At 37.6% G+C, this 27,447-nt stretch overlaps 1 protein-coding gene across 3 annotated transcripts in view; it reads left to right on the top strand.

The window, feature by feature from the left end:
- The window catches only part of SYNE1 (spectrin repeat containing nuclear envelope protein 1), a gene marked incomplete at both ends in the record, with an annotated part of 486,197 nt that overhangs the window by 92,925 nt on the left and 365,825 nt on the right, over positions 1 to 27,447 (top strand). The window contains 8 exons of one of the 3 annotated variants that reach the window (XM_080699889.1): positions 6,381 to 6,476; positions 10,215 to 10,298; positions 13,852 to 13,872; positions 14,335 to 14,427; positions 15,528 to 15,706; positions 18,960 to 19,156; positions 21,556 to 21,665; positions 24,546 to 24,596. In XM_080699889.1, the coding sequence (XP_080556015.1) occupies positions 6,381 to 6,476; positions 10,215 to 10,298; positions 13,852 to 13,872; positions 14,335 to 14,427; positions 15,528 to 15,706; positions 18,960 to 19,156; positions 21,556 to 21,665; positions 24,546 to 24,596 (831 nt within the window). The remainder of the gene's footprint in view (positions 1 to 6,380; positions 6,477 to 10,214; positions 10,299 to 13,851; positions 13,873 to 14,334; positions 14,428 to 15,527; positions 15,707 to 18,959; positions 19,157 to 21,555; positions 21,666 to 24,545; positions 24,597 to 27,447) is intronic. The other 2 variants (XM_080699888.1, XM_080699887.1) reach the window with 2 other exon arrangements.

The following is a 27,447-nucleotide window of genomic DNA, read 5'->3' as shown; positions in this document are numbered from 1 at the left end:
TCACAGAGTCTCCGACCCAGGGAGTCCATAGAGGCTGCTTTAGACTATGGGGGGTGCCAGGTTGCATGTTCTCCTATGGTGTGATATCTCTGCCACTGCCACTCCCCCACTGGGTCAAGTTCCAGGGAGTACAGTAGTGAGATTTCTCCTCTGTGGCCCGCAATTTGACTCACTGTTCTTGAGTTCGCAGATGTAGCTGTACTGGACTCGGTGAATTCACTGCTGCTTCCGCCGGTGGCAATATGGCGCCGCTGCCACGCCCTTGGCCGTGAGACTGGCGTATTTTTTCTTCTCTGGTTTTGAGTTCCACTCTGAGTCCCTGCAGCGTGTGCTGAGCTCAGCCACTGGGAGCTTTAGATGCTCCCTGCACCGAAAGCTCCCGCCTGGCTGTTCCGCAGCGGCTCACCTCGGCTTGCTGTAGCCGTTCAGTGAATTTGCCGCTGCCGCCGGCAGTATGGCGCTGCTGCCGTGTCCTCAGGTGTGAGGCCGGTGTATCTCCTCTGTGGCTCTGAGCTCTGTTCTCAGTCCGCTTTCTCTCTGGAGCCTGGTTTTTTTTTTTGTTTCTCTGGTGATGGTGTTTTCTGGCTAGGAAAGGCACTGATTTTGTGGTAATTGAGATTGGTTGTTGGCGGGGCTCTTAAGCCCCGCTTTTCTCGGTTGCCATCTTCCCGAAAGTCCGAGAGACTCACTATTTGTTGAAGCTGTACTTCAACCTATAATCCACCTGTCTCAGCCTCCCAAGTATTGAGATTATATGTGGGCACTATTATGCCTGGTTTCATTTCATATATAATTTTTAAATATGAGAGCTCCTTAAATTTTCATTTCATACATGTGGCTATTTCTAATATATTGTTTGATCATATCATTTTTTAATCCTTTCCCCCAAGAAATGTAATTGGTTTACAGGGTGTAAAATTGATGGGCAACATGACAAACATGGCCATTCTTTTATCAGTAAAACTACAAAAACAGATGGTGGATAGGGTGAAATATATGTTAGTGCTTATAGACTAGTAAAGAGATGCAAGTTATTCACACACACACACACACACACACACACACACACACACACACGACCGTTTTCCCAAAATAAGTAAACTGGCCAGTAAAAACTATGCCAAAGATACCTATGGCTTCATATTTCATAAAATTTAAGGAGAAGCATTTGATTCTTTTGAGATGGTAGAATAAATCGATACTAACAGAATAATAGAAGAAGCTATTTGGGAAGGGTGGTGGGGAGATGAAAGGAGAGTCTTTATAAAAGAAATAGTTCAAATCATGCTATGTTCATATGTGAAGTTATCAATACCAATTTCAATGTTCTTTATGATGAGAGGGAGGGAGTGGGGTAGGATCCACAGAGGGAGACACACGAAGTACTGTGCGCATGTAAGTTTCTATCACCCTAAACCACATTATGATATATAAACAAGGGACCAATTAAAATTTTTTCTGCAAAATCTATTTAAAATTTAAAAAGACTTCAACTTGAAAAAAACAGAAAAAGGGAATGAGTCTCATGTGTTATTAAGCCAGCAAATTAGAACTACTTTAGTAACTGTGGCAAAAACAAAACAGGTGGAGATGAAATAGAATCCAATGCTGTGTGAGGTGTTCTCTGCTCAGGAGAGGACAAAGAGACTGACCAGGAAGGGCCAACTCCTCAGCCACAGAGGTACAAGCATTTTTCTCGAAGTTTGTAGAGACCAGGCAATTCTTTGAGAGCCAGAACATAAAGTTCTGCCTTGCCTCAACAGGAAATCCACCCTGGAACCTCCTTGGGCTCGGCATGAATATGTTCTGGTTTTACTTTAGAACATACTAAGCATGACTCTAAAGGCCAAGGGAGCATATAATCTCCCCAAATACTCTACAAAAAATGAAAGCTTATCACAAATTTCCATTGATAATTGTGGGCTTCACAAGTGCTTGACAAATTTCAGTTTAGTACTTGAAAGCACTAAGAATAAAACCACATTGTCTTTATTTTCCATTAAGTAAAGCTTTAAAAAAATTATCTTCATTTCTATCTAACTTTTGGTCTCTGGCCCTATGACCCAAGTCCAACCACAGTAGTAATATTGATGCTGTAGTTGTGTTTGTGACAGGAGAAATATCTTAGCTAGAAGATTTCCTATTAGAATGTTGTTAAAAAATAAATGTGATGTACTCTCTATAGTAAAGATCTCCTTTAGCTGATAATATGTTGTGTATAAACAATAACAGGCAAAATGGAATTGTAAATCTTGTCATGTAATTACTGAGATAGTTTTTATTCCAGATTATTTTTTGATAAATGAAGGTTCTGTTATTTATGTTTCACACAATATTTACATTCATTTATTCAGCTAGTGAGCCAGTAGTCAGCCAGCAGCATATATACATGGAGTGCCTGCTACATATTAGACAATGTTTAGGACAGTGTACTCATTGGGAGGGAGGACAAAGGAGCCACGTTTATGTAGACAACATTTTGTAAAGAACAAAACACTCAGGATTCAGTTTGGCCTCAGGTAGGAAGAAAAGAGAAAGAAAGAGAAAAAAAGAGAAAGAGAAAGGAATAGGGAGAGAGGGAGGATGGGAGATAGAAGGAGATAGAGAACTTTGAATCACACACACTAGTTGAGGAGGTTTAATAGAATAAATCTTGAAGAGGATGGTATCAGCAATGCCCCAGGCAGAGTCCAGTGAGTCACCGGCCTGCCCAGCAGTCACTGCTGATCCGGAGGCTGTTTGCAGGAACACCAGTTCTTCAAAGTTGCTAAAACCTGTGTGTTTTTAATGGCAGAATGGATGACTGCATGCATTTAATCTACTTATTTATTGTGGTACTAGGGATTAAACCCAGAGGCATTCTATTTTGAGCTATACTGTCAGGAGAGAACACAATAATTTTGTGGGATTCTTGGATTCCATGGCGAACAGAATTTTAGTCAGAGACAAAGGCAGAAGTTTAATTCAAGAAAAGTAAAGATACGCATTCAGGGGAAATGCAGGCCACCTTGAGAGTGGGAGAACATCCCCGGATCTTTTGCAGTCCTTTCTTATAGGGTACCTAGAGATGGGGTGGCTAGGGTTATATGGCTGGGAATAGGGCAACATGGGATAGACTCTTCTCTTTGAATGTTCAGGTTCACAAAAGGTAGAAGCCAGGCACGGTGATGCATACTTGTAATTCCAGCATTTGAGAAGCTGAGACTGTATAGCAGTTCACATAGCCTCAGCTACTACTTAATGAGGCTTTTTGCAACTCAGTGAGACCCTGTTTTAAAAAACAAAGACTTAAAAAAATAGGACTGGAGGTGTAGCTCAGAGGTAGAATGCTCCTGGGTTCCACCTTCAGAACAGAAAAAAAAAAAAACAAAAAACAAAACAAAAAAAAACGGTGGGAAGTTCTTTTAGATAAGAATCTCAGGGACCTGAGAATTTTCTGGGATCCCAGGGAATGGGGTACAGGGCAAGGTATGATTTCTTCTGGGACTTTCTTCCCAGGAAATCCAGGTGAGCTGAGCTCTAACAAATAGGTGAAGGGTCTAATAGCCTCAGGAATTTTAGGTATAGAGCTAGGCTATTGTGATTTAAAAGTATGGGCCTGGCTCTTTCCTAAGAGCAAACAAACTCTGATAAAAGTAAAGATTATGAAGTTTTTATTACATTTTAAAACTATACTTTTCTTCCTTCTCAATTTGTGTCTTTCTACTTAAAGTTTTATTTCTTTTTCTACTTAAATACCTCTAGCCCCTTTGAATATATATTTCATTGGGTGCATTGTAATTTTACTTGAGTAAAGAGTGTCAAAAATATATGGATAAAGAGTATCAAAAAATACATGTACGCAACTCTATTTTTTTGTTTTTAAAACAGGGTCTTGCTAGATTATTGCGATTCTCAGTAAGTTGCTGAGGCTGGTTTTAAACCTGTAATTCTTCTGTCTCAGCCTCCCAAATACTGGGATTACAAGCATTTAATCATTTTTAGAATTTTAGCCTGGTTGTGGTGGCTCACATATGTAATTCCAGTACTTGGGAGACTTAGACTGGTAGATGGCAAATTTAAGGCCAGAGCATGGTGGCTTAGTAAGATCCTGTTTCAAATAAAAAATAATAATAAAGGTTGGGATTATACTTTAGAGGTAGAATGTTTCTGGGTTCAATCTCCAATGCTACACACACATAAATAATGATTTTCTTGTAATCTTTATTATTTTATGGTAATTTTTGTTTTATTTCCCTTTCTTTATATGTTCAGGTTAATATAATACTTGAAAAATTAATTCTTATTTGTTCATTGAATAAGATATTTATGAACATTTTCCTCATTGTTTTGCTTTATTTAAATTATTAGAATATAAATGGGATCTTTGAATGGCAGATATATTTGTAATGACTATATATGTCCAATACAATGATTTTGATTATTATCACATCAAGCAGTTTTTATTTTAATGGCTCTTTTTATTTTAAATAATTTTATTTATAAGCTTAGAATATAAATTTGCTATTACATTTTTGCTGTATATGTAAGAAACTGTGTGAATGGTGGGCTGTAATAGGGATGATTGGGAATAAAAACTGTTATTTTTGAACATGTATTTCACAGCATGAGAACAAAATGTGTTCAGCTGTTCATTTTATAAAGAAAGAAGAATACATTTAAAATTAGAATTACACCATTCAGGATCCATAATTCATGCAGACATAAGGGAAATATAAGTGCTCTACATTGGTGGGTAGAGAAGAAAGTCGACTTCATATTTCCTGTTTAAGTATCTCTACATGGAACATATTTTACTGAGGAGAGGAAGACAGTTACAAGATGCAGCAAGAATCAAAAAAACTATGCAGTTTGAACTCAGATAATGAGTGGAAAATATTTTTAAGAAGTTTTGATTCTGTGAGCAGTGATAGAGCACCTCCCCTGTGCTCACCATCGACACCGACATGAGCATCCGCACTCCTTGACTTTCTCCCAAGCCAAGAGAGACCGATGGAAGGTTCAATGACTCTGCATCCTGAGCACTTTATAGCCTTCATACAAAAATGAAGGCCCTCATGAGTTACACCTGGGCTTTGGCTCACTCATCTACAGAGTGACAGTTGTGCCTGGTCTGTCTGTACTCTCGCACTTACATTTATTTGAGTTCAGTGATCTTCTAGAGAGAGGGCTTACTAGATGTGTTGGGCTAGATCTTCTAGAGAGAAGGCTTACTAGATGTGAAACAGAACAGTACCAGGCACGAGAGGTTGAATCTATGATTCTGGCCATGCCAATGGCCCTCCCACTGCCTGCCACTCAGCTACAAGTTGACTTGTGGGACTGTCCTATGGAAGAGCTGCACCTCTTTCAGCCCCAGGAAGGTGGCTTGCTCACAAGAGTTAGTGAGGTTGGTCCATTTTTCTGGGGTACCTCCTGCTGTTCCTTCAGGTCTTGCTTTAATCTCTCTCTCTTATATTCTAGATTGATAGTATTCTCTTTTTCTTCTCTTAGACCACACAATCCCACTCATAGCTGATACATATGTTAAGGCCTAGACATTAGCTAGGCACGGTGGCACATGCCTGTAATCCCAGTACTTACGAGGCTGAAACAGGAGGAATTTAGGTTCCAGATCAGCTTCAGAAATATAGAAAGACCCTCAGCAACTTAGAGAAATTCTACGTCAAAGAAAATAAATTAAAAAGGACTTGGGGGGAGGCATGTAGCTTGGAGGTGAAAGGCCTGTGAGTTCAATCTCCAGCTCAAAGTCAGGGGGAAAGCTTAAGAATGAAATATTATGAGGGTTTTGAATGTTGAGTTTTTTAATTTACTGGACTATCTTTCTTGAAGTTCTCAAAAGGTAATTAAAAATCATATACAAAATAAAGACTTAAAAGGTGTAGGAATATAGATCAGTGGTAGGGAATGTGCCTAGCGTATGTGAGAGGCCCTGGATTCAATCCTCAGCAACAACAACACAAAGAACTTAGGTGCATAGAAATCTCTCCTACAAAAACCAGGCATGGTGGCACACACTTGTATTTCCAATACTTAGAAGACTGAGATAGGAAGTTTGCAGGTTCCTGCCCAGCTTCAGCAACTCTGTGAGCCCCTCTGCAACTTAGCAAGACACTGTAAAGTAAAATAAAATAAAGTAAGACTGGAGGTATAGCTAGAGGTAGACTGCCCCTGGATTCAATCCCTAGTACAGGAATGAACAGGAAGGGAAGGGAAGGGGAGTGAGAGAGAAGGTGGGGAGAGAGAGGGACAGAGACAGACAGACAGACAGAAAGAGAGACAGACAGACAGACAGACAGACAGACAGACAGACAGACAGAGACAGAGAAAGCAGTCTCCCCTTCAAACATCCACAACTGAGAAGCATTTTGATTTTGCAGCGGAAGCCCCCCATGGTCGTGGATGACCTTTTTGAAGATATGAAGGATGGTGTCAAGCTGCTTGCTCTTCTGGAAGTCCTGTCTGGGCAGAAACTGGTAAGATAATATGTTTTCTTATCTGATCTCACTTACCTGGGAGAAAGTTCTTCTCTTTTGTGGTTGATATATCACCACTACAACACTCAGGCTCTGCTGATAGCAAGGAATAAATCTCACTTCTCGTTCCTGAAAACTCCTAGTGACTTGAAAACATTGTGTTTGCAATACCAACTTGAGAAGCGAGCGTGAAGAGCTCCATCGGTCACCTGTCGTGGCCGACTCTGGCGTCTGCGCTGGTGTACAGGCAGATGAGCCGCACAGGACACTGTCTGCAGCCCACGTTGGCTTCCCCTCTGGAAAGGACCGGGAGTCCCTATCTGTGTATTTGTGTAGTTGTCTGTGGAGACTGAAGCTTGATGTTAACGTGGCGGTTTCCATACTCTTGCTGACCTCCTCCATCATCAGTCGTTCGTCACAAGAACAGCATGTTCTGTGACTTGTTTTTTTTTGTTTTTTGTTTTTTGTTTTTTTATGCCAAGGAACCAACAGAATGAAACTGACAGCCAGCTAGCTGGCATGAATAGATTTTCAGGACATTATTGAGTAATGAAATATTTATTTTTTCTTGCGTGTCTTTTCATTTCAGAATAGGAGAGTAGATGGTGAACATGAATTATTTATATGTTAATGTTTACTGTAATTGGAAAAAAGGAATTCAGGGAATAATCTCCGGAATATTGTAAAATACTCTGCACACAATGTCTGAAATTAGCAGGACTTTTTTTTATCTCATATCTTGGCAATCATTATGACTTAGGTAATTGAGTTCTAGGGTTTTTTTTTGGGGGGGGTGTCTGGACATAACTTTACAGTTAACTTTATGTGGAGAGTCCTCAAAATAACTTTTATAAATTAATTTGTTGAAAAATATAAAGTGCTCATAATTCAAATCTAATTGGATCTCATCATATCAGATGCCTTGGTGTGCCCGGTTCCCAATTTGGCTCACCTTTGATTTCAGCTGTCACTGGGAGACATTTGATAGCATCTCACCACCAGCCCTGTAGCACCTCTCTGTGGCCCCAGGACTTTTATCAAAGCTTCAAGTTGACTTGGTAGCACTGAATTGCAGGAGACCTAATGGTTCCAAACGACCCTTAACCAACAGAGATAGGAGTCTAAAAATAAATGCTCCAGTCCTGCATTTCTTAGAAGAGAGAGCTCTGAGGCATGGCACATATCCCATAATCCCCCCATGAGATCTCCAGTGGGATTGAGCCCCAGCTGCCCACAGGATCATCTCCCAGTCTCTGCACCCTTTTATTGGCTTCTCTTCCCTCCTGGCCTCAGTCTCTACACAGCTTCACTCCTGCTACTTGGGATCAGTAAGTGACATCCAGCCACACCCTGGGCTTAAGCTCTGCTTTGGGACGACCCAGGCAGAATGCATAGGTACTACCAATTTGGAATGCACAGACATGCACATGAACAGAATAATCTGGAGCAGCGTTAGAATATGAGTGCCGGTAGACTGATATGCTCCCTCTATTGCCTCATACAACTGGCCATCCTCCAAGTCCTCCTGAGTTAGCTATTTATTTGAAGGTTGAAGGAGCCTTGATATGGGAACTCAAGAAATACGTCTGTCATTCTAGGTGTAAGCATAATTGTAGCATTTGTCTAATAGTCTGTGGAAACCCTGATGGGCATTTTCTTGCCAAACTAAGTTATTTTAGAAAAAAATGTAGGTTTTTGGAAGATGAATTTTATTTCTTTTTTAAGCATCCTGCTCATTCATGCATAATTGCAACCCTGTTTCAAAATAAAAAAAAATGAAAAATAGGGCTGGGGATATAGCTTGGAGGTAGAATGCCTCTGGGTTCAACCCCGAGTTCCAAAAAATTATAATAAAGGTACAAACAACACAACTTGGGCAACACAGGCAAAAGGGCATCCTACAAATGAAACGGACATCGATGAAAAACCACAGGGTGAGATAATTGCCGACCAGGGAAATGAGAGTGAAAACAATGAACAACTACATGGATTTCACATTTATCCTGTCTCAGAATATTTTTTAAATATCTACCAAAATCAAGTTGGAAAGGATACGGGGATGGCAACAGAATTATTTTTGCAATATTGACATGAGTGAAAACAATAGGGCAACTGTTTGGAAAAGTTTAAAATTTACAAATTCAAAAGGTGCATTCTCTCTGACTCAGCACTCCTGCTCCTAGGTATTATACATCCAAGAAATCTATGCTGTGTGAAAGATGATAAGTACGCCGGGCGTGGTGGCGCACGCTTGTAATCCCCACGCTTGGGAGGCGGAGACAGGAGGATCGCACAGGTTCAAAGCCAGCCGTGCTGGCGTAAGAGACCCTGTTTCAAAAATATAAAATAGGTCTGGGAGTGTAGCCCGGAGGAAGAAGGGCTTCCAGGAACCCCAGTACCACCAAAAAAAAAAAAAAAAAAAAAAGAAAGATGATAAGTACACGAATCATCAGGATAAGTACACGAATCATCAGTCCGCATGTATCATAATGGTGGTAACCTGGAGATAACTCAAATTCACATCAGAAGGAGAGTAGATAAATGGCACATTGTAGAACTGTCAAAATGAGGGGAATAACGTGAGAGGCAATGGCACAGATGAATCCCAGTAATATGATATTATGTGGAAATGAAAGTTTCAAAAGATTAATACACTGCTACTATGTAAAGTTAAGAACTCCAATGGATTTTTTTTAAGACTGCATAAGAATGAAATGAATCTATATAAAAAGAAAAGTGTTGGACTGGATTTAATGTGGTGGTTGCCATGGGTATAGAAAGAGAATAGGAGAGAATAGATACTGGTGGTGTGGAGGAATATGGATTGTATACTTAGTTTAGGCCCGGGCTTTGTTTTAGTTGGCAGATTCATGGGTGCCAGATTGTAACCTGAGAGAGACTGTTTAACCTCAGCTATGCTGATGGTTACCGTGAACGTAAAGGAAGCAGACAATATCTACCTCATTAAAATTATTTTGAGTTTTCAAATTAACAGTGTGACTTGGAGAAAGTAAACAATAAATCTTGGTAACTTAAAGATAATTTAGACTCATTGTAGATTTCCAAAATTGATGATACTGCCGTCAGGGGAGATGCTAGAAAGTTCGGGGGGCGGGGGGATTGTAGTAGCCTTAGATGGATTTAAGGAACATGGAATAAAAATATGGGGGGCAGAGGAAGTAGCCAGGGGGCACTGAATGATTTTTTTTAAAAGGGGGAGATAAGATAATTAGTTAAGGAATTTATGAAGAGTATTCAGGTACCAGAACACAATGTTGTGAATAACGTTTTTATTCTCACAATCCTGTTTCTTAACCTTGGCTTCTGTGCTTCCTAGAGGTATAGAATGTCTTTGGTCATTCAAGTCATGAAATGTTACTAATACAGTATCTTTAAAGGCTTCCATGACTAGGAAGAAGTGGTAAGTAACCAAGAATACTGTTCCTATCCGCATTTTCTTTTCTCTGGAGATTGCAGTATGAGGAGACGTGTAGGCATACAGAAGCCCAAGGCCGATGCACTGACACCTAAGCTCGGGATGAATGTCTGTCCTGAGTAAACTAGTACTTCTCACAACTGTGAGAATAATGCTCCTTTACACATCAGCTAACCTCTATAGAACTGAGTAATGTTGATTGCCCTTGAATAGACTACTAGTATATATTTAATCCATTTATATTTTCAAAGTATTTTTAATGAGCGCCTTTGTATTCCTTCCTCTTCTTTCCCTCTTCACAGCCTTGTGAACAAGGACGTCGAGTGAAGCGAATCCATGCTGTGGCTAACATCGGCACAGCACTCAAGTTCCTTGAAGGAAGAAGGGTAAGAAACAAAAACAAAATTCTTCAAAAAGAAGGCCTGGGAGTATTGACGTCTCCGGTATTGGCTGTGGGGAAACACACTGCATGTTATAAAGCAGGAGCATACGGGCTTATTGTAAGACAATTTTAGCTTTACAGAAAAGTTGCAAAAAAAAGATTTTCCATCTACATTTCACCCATTTTCCTCTGATGTTAACAACGTATACAACCACAGTATTGTTCTCAAATAAAAAAATTAAAATTGGTATGATAGCATTAACTAAAACTTAGGCATTAATCGAATTCCACCAGTTTTGCCCTGTTGCCTTGTTTCCATACTGGGGCTCAATCCATAGTCATTTGGTGCGTTTAATTATCTCTCCAATCTATGACAAGTCTTCATTGTGTCCTTGCCTTTTGTGACCTTTGACCTTTGTGAGACTGCTGGTCATTTATTTTTGTAATCTCTCAATTTGGGTTTCTATGCTTTTTTCTCATGGTTAGGTTGAAGGTATACATTGTTGGCAAAAGTTCCAAGGAAGCAATGTATTCTTCCCAGTGAATGATACTATTGGTGGTGATGTTAACCCTTGATAAGACAGTGTCTTCATCTATCTTCTGTGTCCATAACAAACTACTGGATACTGGACAGTTAATACAGAATAAAGATTCATTTGACTCACAGTAATGGATGCTGAAAAATTCCAGAGCATGTTCTGTAGGCACCTGCCCAGCAGCTGGTGAAAGCCTTTGCTATATTGTAGCATGGTTGGAGGTCAGTATAGGAGTAAGCATGCACCAGCTCAGATCTCTGCTCCTCTTTTTTTTTTTCAAAGCCAGCAGTCCTATCATGGAGGCTCAACTCTAACGACCTTATCTGATCCTATAATATCCCAAAGGTTATATCTCCAAATACCATTAACATGAACTTGAGGATGAAATAAATTCTCAACAAATAGAATTTGGAGGATGTGTTCAAATCACAGTAGATGGTGGCCACCATGTTTTTCCATAAAAACATTACTTTTCTTTATCTTGTAGTTAAAAAGTAACAAGGCCCTTTGCAACTCAGTGAGATCTGTTTCAAAATAAAGAATAAAACATAGCCTTTGGGGGTGTAGCTCAGAGGTAGAATGCCCCTGGATTCCATCCTTAGTACCAAACACACACACACACACACACACACACACACACACACACACACACACCATGCTAGTTGACTTTAATTATCATTATTTCATTACTATTATTTTTGTTTTGAGAGAATGAGACCTTACCATAATTCTAAGAGTAAAAATTACAGTAATGCAAATTCTCTCCTCTTCCCTATTGTTTCCTTTTCTTGTCTCCAACTCCATTTCCCATTTCTGTGTAGCCTGTCTCTTTGATTTCTGACATCCTTTCTACATTTCCTCCACAAATTAGATGAATTTTAATATACATTCTTCTCTTTTACATGAAGGATAACATTCTACAGGTGTATTTTTCTTTTTTATTTAGAATTATATCTTAGAAGTCACCCCAAATCACTCATAAAGATTTCCTTAGTTTATTATTTGCAGTCATGGTATTCTGTTTGCTGGACGTACCATAGTTTGTTCAACGATTGGCTTATAAATGGGCATTTACATTTCTAATATTTTCAAACACATAATACAATGAATAACTATACACATAAGTACTTTTATATTGCTGGAGGTGTATCTTCTAGGCAAATTCCTAGAAGTGTGACTGCTAGGTCAAAAAGCAGGTACGTATGTGATTTTGTTTAATATTTCCTCCAAAAGGCTGTACTAATCCTCTTAGATTTATTTAGCCTTCTCTGTTTTGTGGGAGTTTAGGTTGTCAACACTTAGCAAAACCAAAAGCTTTACTTTTTGTTTATCTTAATAAACAGATATCCACATATGTAGATATCCACTTCCGGAAACTAAACTAATTCAGCTATCTCCTTCCCAGTCTGTATGCACTAAATTAATTTGCTTGACAAATACATAATTGAATGCTGTTTACAATACAGGAACTCAAAGAAAACTTAGGCTCTGGAACTGAAATAGTTTGCACTTTGAACTGTTAGTATAGAGCCAATCAGTATAAAGTTCAGATAATCATAGAATTTCATGCCCATGAGATATTCTAAGTGCTAAGAAAATGTAGAAAAGAAAACTTGGCTGCTCCTCCTCCTCCTCCTCCTCTTCCTCCTCCTCCTCCTGCTTCCCTTTCTGCTCCTTGTACTGAGGATTGAAGCCAGAAGCATTCTACCTCTAAACTACACCCCCTATTTTATTTTTGATTTTTGAGACAGGGTCTCACTATGTTGCTGAGGGTCTTACTAAATTGCACACACTGGCCTTAAAACTACAGCCACCCAAATACTGGAATTTACAGGCGTGCACCACCACACCCAGCCAACAAAGTTAGCTTCTTATGTAATATTGGACAGTGTTTTCAGATCACTGTAATCTCATTCTTACTGGTACATTCTTTTCTTCTTGCTTACTCTGTGTTAGTTTTTTATAGAAAGCAGAAAGCAGCCTTATTAACAGGATATTAGAGGTTTCCAGGACATTGAATCTCTTGTTTCAGCTATATGCCAATAGTCCTTAGTTCATTGTGAGAAATATTTATTGGCTGGAATATAAAATCAAATGTTCTCTTTTTAATTAATTTCTTAAGGAAAAACTTCATGGCTTAGTCTATGAAAGGCATTGTTTAGAAAGAAGTCTTTCCCCAGAAGCCTTGCGTATACAATGTTTGCTTTCATAGAAAAGACCAGAGTAACTAAAATAATATAGACAAGAATCATGTTTTATATATTATATTTACCCTTGATAGAAAGTATTACATTTGAGTCTCTGATAAAATTTTTTAGAGTAAGCCTTTTACAAACATCTTGGCTAAGAATTATTGGACTGGGAGTCTAAGGAATATGCCATTCTCTTTTCTTTCTTAAATTGTTTTGGAAGCCAGGCATGGTTGCGCCTGTTTGTAATCCCCACGCTTGGGAGGCTGAGACAGGAGGGTCACACAGGTTCAAAGCCAGCCTCAGCTACTTAGTGAGGCTCTTAGCAACTTAGTGAGACCCTGTTTCCAAATAAAGTATAAAATAGGTCAAATAGGTCTGGGAGTATAGCCCAGAGGTAGAAAAGCCCCTGGGTTCCACCCCCAGTACCACAAAAAATAAATTGTTTGGGGATTATTAAAAAAGAAGCCAACCACTGACTGGTTGTATGCTATGGATGTTGACAGAGGGACTTACTATATAAGTCCATTTTACTTGGACTTACAAGAAAACTTCTTCAATGGTTGGGAAAATATCAAAATGAGTAATTGAAGACAATTGCAGTTAGACACCTATCCAGACTGCTGTTTTGTACTTGTCATGACCACAGGTAGGAAAATATAAATGTGAAGAGTCTTTTTTACTATTTCTTGGGTTTCTTTTGTCATTTAATATATGTTCTCAAAGTCATGCTCTAAAACGCACTGCCTTTTCCTTCCCTTTGAACAAATGATGTGCATGTGGGGAGATTGTTTGTGTGTATATCATCTTTTCCCTTTGTTTTTCATGGCAGTCCATGTACAGAGGATCACCGGTTAGTACAAACTCTAGAGTTTTTACTCCTGGTTTTTATAGGTAAAAGAGAACATAAGTGCCATGCTATTTGGTAGCAAACTTCAAAGTAAGTGCCTCTTCCTGAGCTGTTCGCCATGGTTTCTTTTCATCCTCAGTGAATCCCTCAGTGTGAAGAATAACCATGTTTTGGTTTGGCAATTTTTTGTTGGTAATTCCCTGCATGGTGGTGTTTTTGTTTTTCAACTTTAAACCGAAGTTTTTGAAATAATCCATTTTACACTTGTTTTCATTTCGTGCACCTAACAATGACCCTGAAATTTTCACTGAACCCGCGTGCTTTTTATTTCTATGGCTCACTCTACCTTGTACCTTGTAGGCATGACCAAATATTATTGATGACTAATAAAGTTTTAATTTCTGTGTAAACAAGTTGCTTAAAATATCCTAGTGCATTACTAGTCCAGTTTTTCTTCTTAAACAGATTAAACTAGTCAACATTAACTCCACGGATATAGCTGATGGCCGACCCTCAATAGTTCTTGGACTGGTGTGGACCATTATTCTGTATTTCCAGGTATTGCACTACAGTTCCTTTTTTTTTAGTTTTGTGATGTCATAGGTGGGAGATAGTAGTAGACATTTTAATCATGCACTCTTTTTCCGTACTTTTAGGGTGATCATCAGCTTAGCAGTAATGCTACCTTTGTGTATGTATTAATTATTTTTGGTATCAAAAGAGAAAGTTCTTTTGATACCAAAAATAATGTGATTTTCTCTTTTGATACCAAAAAAATGTGATTTGATAACGAGGTATTGTACATGAAACCCCCCATTCCCAAGTACTCCAACAGAGGTATCCAATTGGAAAGGTGGGCACATCTTAATGAAGATAAAATATAAGCACAGACAGAGCTCAGGAAATGTTTCTTTGTTTGTCTGGCAGGGAGCAGTCCTAAGCATCTTCTCAGCATGAAGAGGAGAGGTTAACTTGCCCTTCCTTCTATAGCAATGTTCTATTAGATTTTATCTCATTAACTGTGTCAGTCTATTTCTATTTCTGTAATAAAATAATAGATTCTGGGTAACTTAGAAAGAAAAGAAGTCTAACTCACAATGTGTTAGAGACTGAGACACCAGAGAGCATGGACCCAGCTCTGGCAAGGGCTGAGAGGAATGTGTGCAAGAGGGAGAGCTCGCTTGATAAGACAGGTAGCTGAGAAATTAGGGAGGTGCCAGGCTTGCTTTTGTATAACAACTGTCTCCTGAGACTTAACCAGAGTTCCATATGAAATATATTGATTGTTTTCCAAGGGCAGCTCTCCCAGCAGCCTCTTACTAGGCTCCGCCTCCAATGGCTCCGGACACTGGCACACTGAGGACCAGGCTTCGAACACATAAACCCTTGCACAACAAACCCAAACCATATCCAGACTAGAGCATTCATTCATTCATGCATTCATCAAATACTTATTACTGCATGTAAGGAATAACCAGAGGTAGAGTGGGAAGTAGAGAGATGAGTAAGACATCACCAGTGTCCTGCAGGAGCTTCTGTTTTGTCAATAGTGTTAAGGATGTTAAGAGAAACCATTTCGAGTTGGAAAAGTGAGTTTTCTGAGGAAATAAGAAGAAAGATAATCTGTATGTTTTCACTCCCTCTTAACTCATACACAGATTGAAGAGCTGACCAGCAACTTGCCACAGCTACAGTCGTTGTCCAGTAGCGCATCATCTGTGGACAGCATTGTCAGCTCAGAGACCGCCAGCCCACCCAGCAAACGCAAGGTGGCCACCAAGATCCAAGGCAATGCTAAGAAGGCTCTATTGAGATGGGTTCAGTACACAGCTGGCAAGTAAGTACCAAGAGTTTCTCTGCATCTGAAATGCTGTACTATTGGGGCTATCAATGTACTGCTTATCACGCCTCCCCGTGACTGCAAAATTTGCAGCGACATTTGAATGACTGGCTTTGTATTAGCTCTTGTTTTACTTTCCATGAATTAAAATATAAACACAAAATCACCACTAATACTCTAGGAAATGCTACAACAATATTAATTTCTGCTTCATCCATATGATTGAGCCTGTTTAACTGAATTGATTAACCCTTCATTTTGGATTAGTAGCATGGGGCCCTAAGTCTAATCAGATCACAGTTCAGAGTATTCCTATTAAATAATCTTTACACAAATAAATTATAAATGTAAACATGATTATCTCCCTATAAGACTCTTGAGTTCTATTTAAAAATAAAGTCCACAGTCTGAAAATTATATTTATTTTTTTTCTAAAACCCATAGCAAATTTATTTTTTAAATCTTTTTCCTTTGGTTTTGTCTTTTATCTGTTAGATTCTTTGTCAACTCTAGCTTTATGGGTTGAAATCTAAATTTACATGTGTATACTTTTTTTTTTTTTTTTTTGCAGTACTGGGGATTGAACCCAGGGCCATTCAACCTCCAAGCTGCACCCCAAGCCATTTTTTTTTATCATTCTTCCTTTTGAAACAGGGTCTCACTAAGCTACAGAGGGCCTCACTAAAGTAACTGAAGCTGACCCTGAACCTGTGATCCTCCTGTCTCAGCCTCCCAAGTACTGGGATTACAATTGTGCGCCACCATGCTCAGCTATGTATATACATTTTTGTTATCATGGTGAATAGAAAATTCCTACTTTCAAAAAGTATTTTCTCATGACAATTTTTACAGTTTTCGGCTGATCATAGCAATATTTTGGCTCTGAAAAGGCCAGTGGCAAGTTTCTTCACTTAGGAGTTGTGCTTTTATTTGATTTTCTTAAATGACTTGTAAAATTAACTCACTTTCTAACTTGTTTTGCATGCTCAAGTCTAATCTGAATCTGATTATCTACTTCTGGAAAACAGTTGTAAATAAGGGCTTTTTATAAAATATTAAAGCACTAAACACAGTGAGTTCTATTTTTAAAGTGTTTGGAGCAAAAATAAGGAGAAAAAAAGCTATCCATAGAGAAGATGTAATTAGTGCTACTGATTTCTATAGTTTTGCTTAGGTTTTTAAAATGTGTTAACGGTTTTCTAATTTGGGGTATATATCTATGATTCAAGATGCAATCAGAAAAATATTTCTGAAAGCAAATCTGTGGCTCTTTAGAATCTGTAGTAGAAATTAAAATGTCAAAAGCTCTTCCCACATTGCTGGTACACTATTTGATTGCAACCACAATGGGTATTATTAATCTCTATTGAAACTTACCTGGACAGAGAGAGGAAATAGTCTGGGTAGAAGATACTGAGCATACCCTAACATTTGTCATGATACATTAACATTAAGCTTTATAATAATTTCAAGGGACATTCTGTTGCCCATTGCCCCACACAGCATTAGATTAACTAAAAATAAAATTGCTCTTTTTTCTTTTTCTTTCTTTCTTTCTTTCTTTCTTTCTTTCTTTCTTTCTTTCTTTCTTTCTTTCTTTTTTTTTTTTTTGGTGGTACTGGGGTTCCTGGAAGCCCTTCTCCCTCTGGGCTATACTCCCAGACCTTATTTATTTATTTATTTATTTATTTATTTATTTATTTATTTGGAAACAGGGTCTCTTAAGCCAATGAGGCTGACTACGAACCTGTGCGATCCTCCTGTCTCCGCCTCCCATGCACGGGGATTACAAGTGTGCGCCACCATGCCCAGCTAAAATTGATCTTTTAATAATACAGTGGCTTGAGGTAAATTCACAGTTAATGCTGTTGGAGTTACCCTGCACTTACTTTAGTTTCACTCATGCTATGTTGGGTTTCTAAGATGTAAAGGAATCTGGAAACAGCTCAAAGTCATTCCTGCAACTTGAACATTTGTAACATTAGTAAAAGTTCCCTTTTCTTTATCTGTGTAAATATCCGGAACTATGAATTTGGGGGACCGCTACTCACAGATACATCAGTAAGATACTTGTCTCTGATAGTGGCATATATTGTAGAAGTTTGGGGAGGTGACTTTTCCCTATTTTGGGGAGGCTAAGACAAGATGCTCACAGGTTCAAGACCAGACTCAGCAACATAGCAAGACTCTCAGTAACTTAGCAAGACCCTGTTTTCAAAAAAAAAAAAAAAATAAGGCGAGGGGGTGCAGGGGTGTATAGCTCAGGGGTGGAATGCTCCCGTGTGTAATACCAGAGCACACACCTAAGGTCAATTATGTTTTAGAACAGAAATTATTAAGATAACCAAACAAATATATGTGTGTTTTGATTCATAGTAAATATGCAGTGAAGATCAGAAATGCCTATAAACTGTAAATATTTTATCACTTTTTAATGGGAAGTTTAAACTAAAATTAAAACATTTTAGAATATTAACTATGACTTTGATCTAATAATAAAATGTATATCATTATATGTGTATTTTTTCAACAAATATTAAAGAAAATGCACTGAAACATTTTAAATTAGTCCAGTATTTTAAACAGTTAGGGAAACATTTTATATACTTATTTTTAAAAATATCTAAAACAGTAAGTTTAAGAAAACCAGAAAATATCCAGTTATATGGTGAATATTTATAATTGTTTGTGTCCCGCTTTATTTTGTTAAAAACAAATTTAAAGAGACAGAAACATTTTTAAATGAGGAAATGTGCATAAAATAAAAATATAAGTAGAGAAATAAGATGAAGATGCACCCAGTGCACTTCCCTCTGGATCCCGCCCCACTCTTTCCCCTTCCCCATTCATACTATTCAAATTAATGTTGATAGCTTTATGAATGGACGTAGAATTGTTTCAACTGACTCCTTTATCAAATCTTTTCCCTTCCCACTCTACCTCCTTTCCCAGATCTCCTTCCATTATTCTCTTGATATCACACATTTTCTCTAAGTTGTTTTTCCTTTCAAAAAACAAGTGTAAAATGTACTTTACTTCATTATTGAGGACTATAACAGAAAACTCCACATATATAAATAGAGTTTCTATATCGTATTACCCTCTAAAAATGTTGTTTTGCTTCATCTACCCCAAAATGATTAAATGACACATTATTGGTGAGAAGAAATGGATTTTTGCACGAGACACTGAAAAAGGTACTTATATCTATTCAGAATGTGACATTAATTTCCGTGCTTATCACATGAAGGCAGATGGGGATAGAAGTGAAAGACTTTGGGCGGAGCTGGAGAAGCGGACTTGCCTTTCACTCAGTTATCCACGCGATCCGCCCCGAGCTGGTGGACTTGGAGCAAGTTAAAGGCAGAACGAACAGAGAAAATCTGGAAGATGCTTTCACCATTGCTGAAACACAGCTGGGCATCCCAAGGCTTCTAGATCCTGAAGGTGCGTGGTGTAACCGCTGGCTGTTGTGTACCTCACCGTAGTGTGTCTATGTGTCGACAAATTGCATGACTTCCAAGACTGCATCAGGGGACAGGTAGCTGGAGAAAAACAGGAAGAAATAATATCTTTCTGCACCAATTTTCTTCTATACTAATCTTTGCCACTTTATTTGGGAACTAATTGGATACCATTGCTCCAGACATCCCTTGGGTGTTGGTATATCAGCCAGGTGAACTGGACTTACCCACTCTACGTGCTCAAATGTGGAATGATAGTTTGAAAAGCATATGTATGGGAGATAGCTGGCGTGACAGAATGAAAGAATTACTCTGTATCACTCCAAAAAAGGCTGAGAGAAATAGAAGACTATTAGTAGCCTGGGGTTATATATTAAAAATGGCAGGCATTAGATACTTAGAAATATTGGTATTCAGTATTTTGGGTGAAATCTGCAAACTACCCAAATGCTTGAGTGATATTTTTCATTCTAATGGCTTGACAAGTTTTTGGTGAGGCTGTAAATTTTAAGACTTTCTAGAAATGGAATTAACTTTCGAACCTTCAATAGACAGTTCTGATGCCTTTAATAAGCTTTAATAAACTAGTAAGCAGTTTTTTATATTGAAATAGAAGCATCAGAGCGAATTGTCCAAATGGCATAGATAATTTCTTACTTGGCTAATCAGTTATGGAAATTTCCATTAATGAATGCATAAAATGTAAATACAGTGACATCTAATTTTTGTAAAAGATGGGATTTCAGAATGAATTTTCACCACTCTAAAACAAACACCCTTCCATTTTCAAGAGAATGTTAGAGAGGCCCAGGTGGGTTTTCTCTGACGTGAGAGGCCCCATGGAGATCTTTTGACATGTTTGGATCTAGATTTAGGCCCCTATATTCCCTGACATGGCCAAGACTTTACATTGGTTTCTACACAATAATACCCAAACTGCACACATACCAGCCATCAACATCAGATGGCTGATACACATACCCAGCCATCAACATCAGATGTGACAGAATCGAAACTTCTCCCAGTAAAAGATGGAAAGAAAGTTGGAAAAGGCTCTTTCAGACTAGAAAATCTTAATATTTCCTTTGATAATCAGAAACTGATGTTTCATAATACAAGGCTATCTGAGGATGATTGTCTGTTTTCTAATGAAATTTCCTTGCCCAAAGTAATTTAGTCATCTAGAATGTATAAACCTTTGAAAGTTCAGATCAAATGAACTAATAGCTATTATAATAATTATTCTATAATTTAGCTTCAAATGTATTGGGGCAGGATATACTATGTTAAATCGTGTAATAAAATGTTCCTTTATATCCCTTCCACATTTTATGAGACAGTTTTAATCATTTTTCATATGCATTTTCAACATCAATGAAAGATCTTGTCTTTTCTAAAATCACCTTTAAGTCACCTAGGAAATTCCAGAATACTCTATCTTTGTTTGCTTTTAAGTTGAGTGAGTAGCAGCACTTTTAAAGTCCTCCACTGATAGCCCTAAGAAATTAGATATCAATCAAAAGGCATTTTTATAAAAAACTGGATTGGTTTCATGTTTTGATTGTGTTCTTTCGCTGATGTTGTTTGTTTGCCTTGAAATGTATATTTCACTTTCCAAAATGTCATCACTTTTATTGCCTTTAAAATAAGTACTTTAAAGACTTGGTAACATCTGATACTTTATTTATGCGACCTTATCCTCACGTATAATTACTGAGTCTATATAAAGTTTTGTGCCTGATTTATATTGAGTTTATAAGGCAAATATCTAGAACTTCAAAACCATAATGATTGACAATATTTTAGGTTGTGTTTCCTTCAAAGAGTATTTGATTCTTCAAAGTACTATCATTTCTGAAGATTGCCCAATGTGAAGAGGTTAATTAAGAAACCAGACACACAGTATTTCCCATTGCCCTAAAACAAAATTAATGGGAAAAGGAAGATCACCTCTATTTGGCCGTAGATAATGGAATACAAGCTGTCATTCAGCATCACACCTGTAAACATTTTTATGCTATATGCTCATCCCAATCCTAATATTGATGTATTATTTAAATTTTATTAGCCATACAGAATGTTTGAGTAGCCATATAGAATCTCAGTTTTTGATGAATTGATGTCTCCATTACTTAAATGGACCATGTACTAATTTTCTAGAAGCTAATCTTTAAAGTGCATCATCTTCTTGAGTCATAAAACTTCCACCATGTATCATCCAGACTCAATTGATTTATCTTCCTTCCCCTAAATTTCTAAGTAGTAATTCTACTTTCTTTGTGCCTTTAGGACAGTATATTTGGCACAATAGCTAGATTCCAAAATGTGTTATTGAAATCCAGTGAATGTTAATTTATTCACATTTGATTTTGGTTTTCCCAGACGTTGATGTGGATAAACCAGATGAGAAGTCTATTATGACATATGTGGCCCAGTTTCTGAAATATTATCCTGACATCCACAGTGTAGGCAGTGACGGGCAGGAGGATGATGTAAGTATTTGTTTCTTTAAGTATTGCTAGTGCACTCGATGACGGTGAATTGTGTTTTTATGAGTCCTTTTGCCAAACAAAATTTAAATTGGAATACAATTAAGAGCAACTGAGTAAGGAAGCGGTATCACCAAATCGGAAGGTGATTAGGGCCAAAGGTGTGCCTGGCTTATATGCTGGATACAGCAGGGAGAGTGTTACTAGTAATAAGTGCTTGGTATTTGATGCCAGAGAAATGACAGTGTTGGGAACTCCATTTCAGCAATTTAAAGGTTGAGGTAATTTTCTTTCTATCATATCCTGTACACATAGAACTGAATCTCCTTGTTCTACTTGATGTGATTGAATCTACCTTTGGCTTTTAGAGCTTACATTTGTCATAGCACTCAAATAATATATATTCCGTGTCAATATTTTTTAAATTGGATAAAAAAGGAAGCCGAACATGGTACTGTACACTTGTAATTCCAGTATTTGGGAGGCTGAGACAGGAGGATCATGGTTTGCGGACAGCCCAGCTACTTAGTGAGGCCCTTTGCAATTCAGTGAGACCCTGTTTCAAAATAAAGAATAAAAACTAAGGCTGGTGACATAGCTCCGAGGTAGACTGCCCCTAGGTTCCGAACATCCACAGGAAAAAAAAAAAAAAAAAAAAAAAGGAAATTACCTGCATTTGACCTTCTAGGCAGAATATATGGTAGGAGAGAAATAATATGTTATTTTTGATTCCCAAATACTTCTCTTTTTTGTATATATAGACTCATATAATATTTTAACAAAAATTGAATCATAATATCCATTCAATTTTGTATTTCTTTTTCCATTAATACTATAAAGAACTATGCAGGTTATCATATGTATATAGAATGATTTATTTATTCAATCTTAACTGTTGAAAGTTTCTCTTTGCTATTGCAAATTATTTCATAAACAATGCTATTTTAAATGTTTGTTGTATAATCCTTCTTAGAAATGAAATTCCAATTATGAGAGCCATATAAAATTTTACTGCCTTTTGAAATACTTTTCCAATTTCTCTGTAAAAGTTTGCTCCATCTTACACTCCAGGCAGGATACTGGAATGCTTGGTTTTCTGGTCATGACAATGGATCAACCATTATCCTAATATTTTTAAGTATTATTTTATTTTTAAGCTATATAGGCATGGATTCACTGATGAATTTGAAATTAATTATAAGGCAAAATGGCAAAATAATCAAATTTTCAAGATCCATCTCTATTGCTCTAATATCAACTGGAGTTTGGAAGAAATTTGAGATTACAATGAAAAGTAATAAGAAAAAAATTTTAAATGTGTTTTCTAGAGACATAGATGCACCCTATACAGCCCAAAGGAGGTCAGATTTTCATCTGATTTTTGTATTTAAAGGCCTTGTATTACCTAGGTAGATTTATCTCTGATTTGGTTGCTGAGATTTTACTGTCTTAATTTCTCTGATATTAATCATATCTCCAGATAAGTAAACTTTGTGGCTGGAGACATTTGAGAAACAAAAGGAGATGCTTAAGTTAATGCCCATAAACAAAATTTAATGCAAAAAAAATCAAATCCTCAGATATGCAAACATAGGCAGTCCTGGCATAGCTTGTTAGCCCAGTTCACTAAAAATTCTTTCTTACAGATTAACTTCATTATAGAAAAATCAAGTTCTAATAACTTAAAACATTTACTTGTATTCCTTTTCCTAAAAGGAGAATGCATTATAACTTCTTTGGTATTACTTCAAAGGTTAATTTTGAAGTCAGGCCTGGTGACGCATACTTATAATCCTAGTACTTGGGAGGCTGAGACAGGAGGATCACAGGTTTGTGGCCAGACCTAGCAACTTAGTGAGGTCCTCTACAAATTAGCAAGACTCTGTTTCTAAATTTAAAAAAAGCATAAAATAGGAATGGAGGTGTAGGCCAGAGGTGGAATGCTCTGGTTTTCATCCTCAGTACTACACACACATACAAAAAATTAATTTTGAGAATTATATAGTATTTGTAGAGCATATGCACCTAAAAGTAAGTATTTGGAATATTTTTAATAATTGCCATCATGTAGGAATTATATATGTTAATGCTACTAATGGTCACCTGTGTATCTGATGCCCTTTGAAGATTATATAGGCTGTATATATATAAGATGACTGATGTTCTTGCCACAATGTTTATCTGCTCAAGTCTTAATGAATAACTTCATTTGTTTTTAAAAAAAATCTTGGTCTATGTATATCTACCAAGCTTCCATTTTCATATATTGATTTTTATGTGAATCCACTTAAATTAGATATTTTATGGATATTATCTTAAATATAATTTTATTGAAAATAGTCCCACTTTCTTCTGCCAAAAACGAATCTTTTTTAAAAAAAAAACTGTTTGCCCTAAGATATTTCTTAGATAATTAGTAGTTGGTCATAAATAAATAAAATTGGTCTATTGCTCCAATCTTCCTTACCTAGTAAACATTTATTTATTTATTTATTTATTTATTCTTGCCCATCCATTCTGACACTGCAAAACACCAGCGGCTCTCAGAAGCACAGCACAATCAACTGACAGGATCATAGAGACATGTATGCTGCTGTGTATTTATAAGGGAAAATGTGTGTCCATATATCTCTTATTTACTTCTCTTTCCAAATCCTATGTGTGGGCACACATGATGACTTCACATTTTTAAAAAGTGCCACTTGCCAGGTAACTAAAGTAACTACTTGGAAGTTATGAAAATATCTTAAATTATGTTCTTGAAACCATTGCCTATTTATCTATAGACAGATGCTTCTTTAATAATTTCCTTCTTGTTCCCTATATGGTTTTTGGTTTTTTATTTATATTATGTTTCTATATATATTCTTTTCATATTGTTAGGAAATACTTCCAGTTTTCCCATCTTTTGCAATTTCTATCCAAAATTTTAAGGTAAGATTTCAGTAATTTTGAATCAGTGACCTGTTTCAAATCTCCTACATTCTATAGCTTGTTAGCCATTCCTTTGCATGGATTTTTCCTGATGTATACATTCTTAATACATTAATCATGTTAGCGCCTTTCTTTCTAACAGCACAAGTGACATTCCTATATATTCTTAAATGATAGTGACAGTCTAAGCCACTACCATGGACTTGCCCACTAATCTTTACCTATAAGATGATATCACCTAATTTCTTTTTAACAACAGAACTAATGAAAAGTAGTTTACAGTAACTATGTTTTTCTTGAAAAGTACAACGGAAAGTAAGAACAGAGTTAAAGGTTTATTTTCATGTCTCAAAAGATTAAGCAGGAAATCACTGGGAAAGGTAAGTTTCCAGGTAGCTTATCAGTCTGAGTTTCCTCTCATCTCTTCTATTCAGTAGAGGATCACATGCTTTAATAAAGTTTATAACACCTCATACATGCTCAAAAATATTGCCAGAATGATCTGTCTTAAATTCTTACTTAGATCTGAGTTGTTGAGTGTTTATTCCGTACTTCAGCTCTCTCATCTTTCTTTATATTACACGTAGGTAGCGTCTTATTTTCCACTTAGGGCTGGGGCTAAACACTGAGCAATGCAGTATTTAATGCTAACACCAAAATCCAAAGAACTAACTATGTTGAATACTAAATTAATTCTATTTCATTCTTCATGAAGCATAAGTTTATGTGTATATAAACATGGCACATAAAAATATAAACCTGCCTGTGTGAGGGAGGGAGAGAGAGAGAAAGGAAAAAGAAAAAGTAGAGAAAGACAACAGTTTAGTTGCTTGGAACTTAGATGGTCTTCTGTAGGCAAATAGACCCCATGCTTTTTTATTGTTGTTTTTGGTTTTTGTCTTTGTTTTTATTGGTGCATTGTAGTCATACATCTTAGTGGAGTACAAGATGGTGGAGGCGTACATGCACACATCACTCATTTAGCCCTTCCCCAGTTCCCACCCCATTCCCTCCCCCTCCCTCCTTCCCTTGTTTGGCTTAGTGATTGACTTTGATATGTATGTGAATGTTTGTCATGTACATTAGGGTCTTTTGAATGCATGTGAAAGTGGCCAGTTGAGAAAACCACTAGGCTGATGGGTTCTGGGCTCTAAATACTATTTTCTACTTCCTTTCCTGTCAGAAAAGAGAATGCGGAGTGTATAAATAGCAACATCTCTCTTACCTTTTGCAAGTTGCTTGATACTTTCTCACCAGCTGAAAAAGTTATTTACTAAGTGGACTCTAATAATGTTATCTTAAGAACACAATCTTCAGATGACTTTGCAAACAAATTTCGACCAGTAAAAGGAGCCAGTCTTGGGGTGGGTCCCAAGTGCATTCTAGAGGCAGAACTTGGTGAGAAGCCTGCAGGTAAAAACCCCCACCCTCTGCGATGCAGTCAGGTGTGGTTGCCGCCACACTGAGCTCTGGTACCTTGGAGGTAGCTGGGAAGCATGTGCTCCTCTGAGCTCATACGAATCCTTTATCAGTGCTTTTCTGGGCTTGAAACTCAGCCTTTCACTAAACATGTGCCTAGATTATGTTCACCTCATCCTTCTGAAGACCCATCATGGGAAAAGCTGAGGCTCCAGAGCGTCTGGTCCCAGTTCCATTTCTTAAGTGCAACTAGCATTCCAGTTGGTTGTTATTCTATAATCATATGCTGAATGATACTAAGTGCCAGACACTGGGCATACTAAGTGACAGTGCACTAGAGATCAAGTCATAGGCAAAACAAGGGCTTTATAAGTTGGCAGAAAAGAGACAATGAATGAGGCAAACATAAGGTCACACATTTGCATGACTGTGGGAACTCTGCTGACTGCAGAGTTGTGTTTCTCTCTTTCCATCTCTGGTCCCTGGACCAGGAGTCTCAGGTTCACCTGGAAATGTGTTAGAGATCAAATTCCTGGGTGTGTGCCCAGTCATCTGGTTATCACAAGCCTCCGGGTGACTCTAGTGCATGCTAATGTTGGAAACTGCTGGTGTAGACCAGAGACTGCTTCCCCAGACTTCTGGGTCAGTAAAAGCTTCCCACAGAAGGTCCAGGGGGAAATGGCAAGATAAATGTTCAGGCAAAAGTCTCTGCCATTGCAAAATCAGACTGTGAGAGGAGTCATAGATGACAACAATATTGTGTGCCCATCTCTGTCTCAAGTGTGCAGCCTAGGGGCCTGCCAGTTCTCACCAAGATGGTGGGAAGGGTGTACCATGATTCCTCAGAGGATGGTGCAGCAATAGAGAGGTTAAAAGAAAAAAGAAAGATGTTCCAAGGTCACAGAGCTAATGCATGGCCACCTCAACATTTGAAGCCAGTTCTGCTGCCTGTATAGATAGCATCTTTTCCACTCCAAAGCTTCACCTGTCCATGAGGAGAGTCACTTTACCGGAGGCACAGGACTCTGAGCAGCAAGTGAGAAGCTGTAGACAAAAGCTAAATGCAAATGCCAGAAAAATCATGTTACATGTGTTTGTGATTAATTTAACACTCTTAAAATATAAGAAATCTTGATGAAAATTTAGAATATTTTCACTAAGTCAATACTAGAATGACTGCTGTTATTTTTTGTAGAACCAAGGTACAAGTGAATACTAGATGTATTCATTTAAAAGATGACTTGATAAATCGTATAGAATCCATGTTACAAGGACTTAGGAATCCAGTATTGAGCAAGATAAACACATTTTCAGTCAACCTGGAGCAAATGTTATAATGTTGAATAACATTTAAAAATAAGAGTATAGGACTTCCGGGAAGATGGCGACCGAGAAAAGCGGGGCTTAAGAGCCCCGCTAACAACTAATCTCC

The sequence above is a fragment of the Muscardinus avellanarius genome (assembly GCF_963383645.1).
Source record: "Muscardinus avellanarius genome assembly, chromosome: 8".
NCBI classification, from domain to species: Eukaryota; Metazoa; Chordata; class Mammalia; order Rodentia; family Gliridae; genus Muscardinus; species Muscardinus avellanarius.
This window is presented reverse-complemented; position numbering and strand designations above follow the sequence as displayed.